The sequence below is a fragment of the Oncorhynchus nerka genome, linkage group LG2, assembly GCF_034236695.1.
Source record: "Oncorhynchus nerka isolate Pitt River linkage group LG2, Oner_Uvic_2.0, whole genome shotgun sequence".
Lineage (NCBI taxonomy): Eukaryota > Metazoa > Chordata > Actinopteri > Salmoniformes > Salmonidae > Oncorhynchus > Oncorhynchus nerka.
Window position 1 is genome coordinate 75,187,491 of NC_088397.1, and position 8,997 is coordinate 75,196,487.

The following is an 8,997-nucleotide window of genomic DNA, read 5'->3' on the forward strand; positions in this document are numbered from 1 at the left end:
TCTCCAAAAGGCAGCTGTCTACTGCCTACCTATCTCCAAAAGGCAGCTGTCTACTGCCTACCTATCTCCAAAAGGCAGCTGTCTACTGCCTACCTATCTCCAAAAGGCAGCTGTCTACTGCCTACCTATCTCCAAAAGGCAGCTGTCTACTGCCTACCTATCTCCTTCCCAGGTAGTATTTTACCAGAAAATAGCTTAACTGAAAACGCAATCCCATTTGAGAGCTGATTCAAAGGCAGCATCATTTGTGGATTGAGACAGACCCACCATCATCTACTCTCCATCTCTGGTTCCTGCTGACACTCACCCCCCACGCCCATTTCAGCCTGTGGAGTGTCAGCAGCAGAAGGGCCAGTGTCTCTCCGCTCTCTCAGCATGGCTGTGGATGGCTCCTGTGACTAAAGTGTGTGGTTAACAAGCAGTACCATCACTGCAGCTCTGTCTCTGCTAACCCCCAGTAGCAGTACACAAAGGCCAGGGACACACGCAGGGCTAGCTAGCGCCTGGGTCTCCCGCCGTGATGAGACGGGACAACTACCGCCACATGGTGCCATCCGAGACCAGAATCGCAGAAATCTGGACTGACCCAAGGAGAGATGCAGGAGGAGAGGAGAGAGGGAGGGATGTGGAGAGGAAGGATGGAGGAGGCAGTGAGAAAAGGGGTGGTGATAACAGCAGAGTCCATACAGAGACGCTCTTCATCAGCCAGTGACAGGCCAGGGACCCAAATGAGTCCCACTGTCCACTAACACTGCTCTAATTAATGATCACTGTCAGCAGGGCTAGGGAGAGGAACATACACTGCTGTACAGTAGACTACACCTAACCCAGTCTGTCAGCACAGGGCTGGAGAGAGGAACCTACACCTAGCCCAGTCCCCGTACAGATTTGGGACCAGAATAGACAACACATAGTCTATCACACCCAATAGGAAGTCTCCACCAGGGAAGATGGATACAGTGAGAACTTCTACACTAGCTTTCATAAAGAGGGGGAGAAGTGTTCAGTTCAAACTGTCCAGTTGAATTCTATCAAGTAGCCTATAGGCTACTATAGAAATGGTAAGGTCACGACGCACAAGGCATTTCCTGGACATTGTAAAACTGGGAAGAGAGCTCTCACTCTGATACTCTCAAAAATGGTGTAGGACTGAAGAAATAGCCTTTAGAGATTGAAAAAACTAGCTTTAGTAAGGCCTGGACATTTGATAGGATTTTTGTAGCGATTTTGTTTTCGGTCACAGCGGGGGACCCCTGTGGATTGGAGCCAACACAAGGTTCACAGCGGGACACGCTGGACAAAGAGGCGCAGCTACAAACCCTGCTGCTGAGCCCTCTGGGAGATTGATGGACTTCAAAAACAACTTTGAACGCAGTCCCATGTATTCTTCATTTCACATCCACTTAGGAAGCACCTCTCACTCTCTTCACTCTCTTCCCTCTCACTCCTCTTCCCCTCCCTCCCTCTACTCTTCCTCTCTTTTCTCCTCTCCTCCTCCCCTTTCTTCTCTCCTCTCCCCTTCTCATCAACTCTGTCTCTTCTCCAGCACACCCCTCCTGGTGCGCTAGCCTTTTCATGTTCGGGCCATGCTCAGACTGGTGCTAAAATACTAATAAATTGGTCTCAGGGAGCCACTTGGGACTGTACTCTGTGAGGGCTTTTGATAAATCGTGGCATCAAGATGAATGGGGGCATTCTGGGGCTGGGTAGTGGGGTGTTCAGGGAGTGGAGTAAGGTGGTCACGGGGTGGGGCTGGAGCAGTCAAGGACCTTGAAGATAGGGCTGAATGTTCCGTCTCTCAGAGGGTTACCTCCATCAGTGTTTCGCTCCAGCCCTTTCTCTAGTGTTTAAGTTTGATCTGTCAATCATCACAAACAAAGAGCTCCACATCCTGCAATGTACTGCAACATAATATGGACAGGACTCACAAATGAACAGACAGATTTGTCATCTCATGCCCCCCTCTCCCTCAGAATGAACCCCACTTTGGCAATCCCTATGTCACAAAGACCTCCAACCCTGACCCTGAGAGATCAGCAACCTTATCTCAAAATGGAGCATAGTCTCAAATCAAATGTTATTTGTCACGTGTCTCGTAAACAACAGGTTTGGGCTAACAGTTAAATACTTACTTAGGAGTTCTTCCCAATAATGCAGTCTATTGAATACATCATTTAAACATTCACAGTATAGATTGGAAAAAGTATGTGAACCCCTAGGCTGACTCCAAAAGCTAATTGGAGTCAGGAGCCAGCTAACCCGGGGTCCAATCAATGAGACGAGATTGGAGACGTTGGTTAGAGCTGCCTTGCCCTATAAAAAACTCACAAAATTTGAGTTTGCTATTCACAAGAAGCGTTGCCTGATGTGAACCATGCCTGGAACAAAAGAGATCTCAGAAGATTAAGATTAAGAATTGTTGACTTGCATAAAGCTGGAAAGGGTTACTAAAGTATCTCTAAAAGCCTTGATGTTCATCAGTCCACGGTAAGACAAATTGTCTAGAAATGGAGGAAGTTCAGCACTGTTGCTACTCTCCCCAGGAGTGGCTGTCCTGCAAAGATGACTGCAAGAGCACAGTGCAAAATGCTCAATGAGGTTAAGAATATTCCTAGAGTGTCAGCTAAAGACTTACAGAAATCTCTGGAACATGCTAACATCTCTGTTGATGAGTCTACGATACGTAAAACAAGAATGGTGTTCATCGGAGGACACCACAGAATAATCCACTGTTGTCCAAAAACAACCTTGCTGCATGTCTGAAGTTTGCAAAAGTGAACCTGGATGTTCCACAGGGCTACTGGCAAAAATATTCTGTGGACAGATGAAAGTACAGTTGAGTTGTTTGGAAGAAACACACAACACTATGTGTGGAGAAAAAAATAGCACAGCGCACCAACATCAAAACATCATCCTAACTGTAAAGTATGGTGGAGGGAGCATCATGGTTTGGGACTGCTTTGCTACCTCAGGGCCTGGACAGCTTGCCATCATCGACAGAAAAATGAATTCCCAAGTTTATCAAGAAATTTTGCAGTAGAATGTTAGGCTATCTGTGCACCAATTGAAGCTCAAAAGAAGTTGGGTGATGCAACAGGACAATGACTCAAAACACAGAAGTAAATCAACAACAGACTGGCTTCAACAGAAGAAAATATGCCTTCTGGAGCCCAGTCAGAGTCCTGACCTCAACTCGATTGAGATGCTGTGGCATGACCTCGAGAGAAGTTCACACCAGAAATTCCAAGAATATTGCTGAACTGAAACAGTTTTGTACAGAGGAATGGTCCAAAATTCCTCCTGCAAACCGTAGTCTGGCTTTTTTATGGCGGTTTTGGAGCGGTGAAATCTGAGTGGTGGAATCTTGCTGAAAGCCTTTCAGGTTATGTTGATATAGGACTCGTTTTACACTGGATATAGATACTTTTGTACCCGTTTCCTCCAGCATCTTCAGAAGGTCCTTTGCAGTTTTTCCACGTTTTGCACAAAAGTACATTCAACTCTAGGAGACAGAACACGTCTCCTTCCTGAGCAGCATGGCGGCTGCATGGTCCCATGGTGTTCATACTTGCATACTATTGTTTGTACAGATGAACGTGGTACCTTCAGGCGTTTGGAAATGGCTCCCAAGGATGAACCAGACATGTGGAGGTCTACACTTTTTTCTGAGGTCTTGGCTGATTTCTTTTGATTTTCCCATGATGTCAAGCAAAGGCACTGAGTTTGAAGGTAGGCCTTGAAATACAGGTACACCTCCATTCGACTCAAATTATATAAATTAGCCCATCAGAAGCTTCTAAAGCCATGACATCATTTTCTGGAATTTTCCAAGCTGTTTAAAGGCACAGTCAACTTAGTGTATGTAAACTTCTGACCCACTGGAATTGTGATACAGTGAGTTATAAATGAAATAATCTGTCTGTAAACAATTGTTGAAAAATGACTTTTTTCATGCACAAAGTAGATGTCCTAACTGACATGCCAAAACTATAGTTTGTTAACAAGAAATTTGTGGAGTGGTTGAAAAACAAGTTTTAATGACTCCAACATAAGTGTATGTAAACTTCCAACTTCAACTGTACCTCTCTGCATCTTCATAACATCTTTGTCAATATGACTTAAACATGATAATAGACCATCCAGCTTCTTCAACTTGTTCAATGACACCCTTTATGTACAACTCCAGTTGAGGTTTAGGTCTTAGAGAATGTTTTGAACCAAATACAATGCTTTTGGTTTTAGATGTATTTAAGAGAGCGACAGAGAGACGAGTGGAGCGCTTCTGAGAGAGAGGGGGGGTAGTGGTGGGCAGACTGGGAGAGTGAGAAAAACCTCAGCCTTTGAACTATGTCGAGAGAGGAGGAGAGGCTGTGGAAAAGAGGAGAGAGAGATGAGACAGACTTTACGCCTGGTGATGTCAGCTGTTTGAAGGAAGGGAAGGATAGGAAGAACAGAACAGTTGCTCCACAGCCCTGTATTTATGCCAACCATGTCAGGACCACCTCGAGCCCTTTCTCTCTGAGTCTTTTGTTTCCACAGAGGAAGTGATTAAAAAGAGAAGACTTTAGACTTGTGAAAAATATGAGGATATATACACGATGGAGGAAAGAAGCCACACTTAACTGAAAATCAACCTCTCCTCTGACAGTTGTGCTTTTGTCAATTTAAACTCCCCATTCCATACAAAACCAATAGCCTTTCTCTGAGTAGAAAACACTATTCCAACTCTGACTGTTCGAAATGGCACCCTAATCCCTATGGGCCCTGGTCAAAGGTAATGTACTATACAGGAAATAGTGTCCCATTTAGAACACAGCCTCTGTTTTTCTGCCCATCCCCCTACCCTCCCTCCAGGGGGCCCAAAGCACTGAGGGCTTCTGACCTTGGGAACAGATAACATCCCAGGGTTTTAACAAACAAGCTGAGATCATTACGCCAATTAGGCCTAGCCAAACTTACATCAGGACTTGGCTGTGGCTGTACACAGGGGATAGCCTATAGGGTCCATTGCTAATTGCGGGCTTGGGAAAAAGCAGATGGGTGTCGGTGTCACAAAGGGGGATTGGAAGCAGAGCTGGGAAGAATCATTCAACTCTGGTAGCTAACATTCCAACAGGTTGCTGTGGGTACGAATCGGGCTCAGATAGCGAGAAGGGTACAGTTATTTATCTTGTAACTCCAGCTCATAGTATTAGCCAATGAGATGGAGAGGCGAGGCATGAAACCAAATAGCAGTCCTATAAAGAGAATGGTGAACAAATTCATTAAGTAATCTGAAAGTATTGTGAGTGGGGATGGACAGAAGTACAGAATGCTGAGCAGTCAGAGGCTACCATTGCCAATCTATTGTGGATTCCAGAGCAAAGGAACAGAGGGGGCAAGGGTGGGGGGGAGAGACAGAGGTGGGGTGAGAAGGAAAGAGAAAGAGAGAGGGGGAGAGAGCGAGAGAATGATTTGAATTCAATCACTGTTTGAACACATCTCTTTCAATTTAAAAACTTTCCCTACATGTTTGCCCATTGAAGAAGTGGTCAGTCAGAAAGTTATTTTTTCCCCTGAATGTCAAAACATTCCAGAGAAAAAGGTGCTTAAAGTTGACCCATTTTGCATACCCCACCATACCATGAGACATCCATGTTTTCATCAATTGAAAAGATAAAACGGTTGTGTTATAATTTAAAACCTTACAAAACAGGGTTGTCAAACTACTTCAATTATCTAAAAATGCGTAAACTCCGATTTTTTTCATATTCTGATACGTTGTAGATTAGATCCTATTTCACATCTGAGGTTTTTGTGTTGTGCCCACCATCGGTTAAGACAGAACGTGCTCTTGAATACAGGGTGGGTGTCATTTCAACCATAGAAATAGATTTCATAGAATGGACCTATCCCTTCAGATCACTGCAATTTAGCTGGTACACCATTGAAATTGGAATTTAATAGATTTTTTAAAATTCTAATTACTACCAAAGGCGGCCGCCGGTCCACCCACCATCGAATGACAACTTAAATGTTTTTCTATTACCCATGTTTCTATGATTTCTTATGGAGAATTGACAGCATAATTAAACAACAGATATTCCCATTCAAGTCAACATTCTATGATGTGTGGAAATCCAACCATCTTTGTGGTACGATTCGAAAGTTGAAATTTCAATTTTATTCCTATTTTAGTACATTTATGAGCTAAAACATGACACCCACAATGTATTCAAGGGCATGATGTGTCTCAACCGATAGCAGGCACAACACAAAAACCATTAAATGATGTAGAATAGAGTCTAAGCTACAACAAATGTGAATATGAAGACAAATGTATGCATTTTTAGATCATTTATGTTTAAGGTAAAAAATTAAATACACTTTTTTTCAAGACATTTTGAAATAGTTTGACAATCCTATTTGTAAGCTTAAAAAATATATCAATCTCAAATGTTTTTTTCCAGTGATGGCTAATGGTATGGTGGGGTATGTAAAATAGGTCAACTTTGAGCACCTTTATCTCTTCAATGTTTTGGCATTCAGGTCCAAAAGTCACTTTCTGACCACTTCAACAATGGGCAAAAATGGAAGGTTTCGTTCAAATCAAAAGGGGTGCTGTCAGAAAGTGATAGAAATCAAATGGATTTGCCCATAGGGGTAATGGAAGTTTAGTCTTCACACAGGGACCAGCAGGAGGCTGGAGAAAACAGTGTCACAGAGACACCCAGCAGGTTAGTGGATGGTGTTGACACTGCAGCGGGGTGGTGAAGAGAAAGAATGCAGAGGAGGCAGCAGAGTGGATGGAAGAGTAACAAGCGGGACTACAATGGGCTACCTTCATTCACATGACCAGAGAGGGGGAACCATGTTTAGAGGCTAGCCCCTTGGCCTGAAGTCCTGAGAGCACAGGTCTAGGGATCAGGCGTAGGGGGATACAAAGTATACATCCCCCAAAACCATAAAGGGGACAGAAGCGGTGTTAACATAGTCATGGATGACAAAAACACACATCACCACACCCCTTTCCAGATATTCTCCGGTATTATTTAGCTTCATATGAGACTGACATATCACTAAACTCAATGGCTGAGCTCATATGAGGCATTTAAAAGGGTAAACAAGCTCAAAATGTGGACCTATAGATGTGCAAAGGTAAAATTACTTCAAATGACCAACACTTTCAACTTCTGTGTCTGAGTACAACACCATATACTGACTTTTGGTTCAAGGTAGTAGGTCTATAGACCATATTTCTAGCTTCAGGTTACATGTTTGGGTATAGAATGGATACCCTGGGAAACAACATCCATATTTTCTAACACACGATAAGCCCATTTATATACAAACAAGATGAATCCAATACTGATGTGGTAATTCCTCCTGAAGGTAATGTGTATGCTATCATATTCCACCCCACCACTTCCAAAAAGCACTGGGTTCTTTCTGATACCATTATCTCCATCTAGTGGATAATGGAGTAAATTACTAATCCAATCTGGAAACACCAGGGGAGAATGACTGCCCCCTCTCATTGAAGACACAGAAGTCAAATCAAATCTTCTTTCTCACATGTTTCGTAAACAACAGGTAGACTTACTTACGGGCCTTTGCGAACAACGGGCTTACTCACATCGGCTACGGAGAGAGTGATCACACAGCCGTCTGAAACAGCTGGTGCTCTCATGCATAGTTCAGTGTTTGCTAGCCTTCGAAGCGTGCATAGAAGGTATTTAGCTCATCTGGTAGGCTACCGACACTGGACAGCTTGGGCTGGGTTTCCCTTTGTAAGCAGTAATAGTTTGCAAGACATGCCACACCTGACGAGCATCAGAGGCTGTGTAGTATGATTTGATCTTGGTCCTGTATTGACGCTTTGCCTGTTTGATGGTTCATCGGAGGGCGTAGCAGGATTTCGTATAAGTGTCCGGGTTAGTGTCCCGCTCCTTGAAAGAGGCAGCTCTAGCCTTTAGCTCAGTGCAGATGTTGCCTGTAATCCATGGCTTCTGGTTGGGATATGTGCATCGATATACTTATTTATAAAGCCGGTGACTGATGTGGTAAACTCCTCAATGCCATCGGATGAATCCCAGAACATATCCTGTCTTTGCTAGAGAAACAGACCTGTAGCTTAGCATCCGCTTCATCAGACCACTTCCATATTGAGTGTGTCACTGGTACTTCCTGTTTGAGTTTTTGTCTTGTAAGAAGGAATCAGGATAGAGTTATGGTCAGATTTCCCAAATGGGGAAAGGGAGATACCTAGTCAGTTGTACAACTGAATGCCTTCAACTGAAATGTGTCTTCTGCATTTAACCCAACCACTCTGTATCAGAGAGGTCCATAATCGACAACCACGTCTTCGGCGCCTGGGGAACAGTGGGTTAACTGCCTTGCTCAGGAGCAGAACGATAGATTGTTACCTTGTCAGCTCGGGGATTCGATCCAGCAACCTTTCAGTGGAGCGTGATCTACAGTTTTTTCACCTTTAGTTTCTGGTAGAAATGAGGTAAAATGGATTTCAGTTTTCCTGTATTCCTGTATTAAAGTTACCGGTGCACCGCCTCTGGGTGAGAATTTTCTTCAAGTCAAATTTATATAGCCCTTCTTACATCAGCTGATACCTCAAAGTGCTGTACAGAAACCCAGCCTAAATCCACAAACAGCAAACAATGCAGGTGTAGAAGCACGGTGGCTAGGAAAAACTCCCTAGAAAGGCCCATTTTCTTGTTTGCTTAAGGCCCTATACAGCTTGTTGAATGTGGTCTTAGTGCCAGCGACTGAATCTAGTTGATGATTCCTGCTTTAAGAGCTTTCATTTCCAAACCCATGCAGTGTGATAATTGCAAATTATTTGGTAATGTGTCAAGTGTATGTAGAGGGCAGGAGTATCGTATGCAAGCTGAGACTAAATACTGCAATTGTGGTGGTGAACATGCACCCGAATTCTTTAAATGCCCTGTTAGGGTGAAGGAGACAGAGGTGGGAAGAATAATGTCTACTATCCGAAAGCCG

General features: G+C 43.8%; 1 protein-coding gene across 1 annotated transcript in view; it reads right to left on the reverse strand.

Moving 5' to 3' along the window:
- LOC115142499 (testis-expressed protein 264 homolog) overlaps nucleotides 1-7,669 on the reverse strand; it is a 79,104-nt gene extending 71,435 nt beyond the window's left edge. Inside the window, exon 1 of the mRNA XM_065021854.1 lies at nucleotides 7,587-7,669. Within this exon, the coding sequence (XP_064877926.1) occupies nucleotides 7,587-7,669 (83 nt within the window). The remainder of the gene's footprint in view (nucleotides 1-7,586) is intronic.
- Between the last annotated feature and the right edge of the window lie 1,328 nt (nucleotides 7,670-8,997).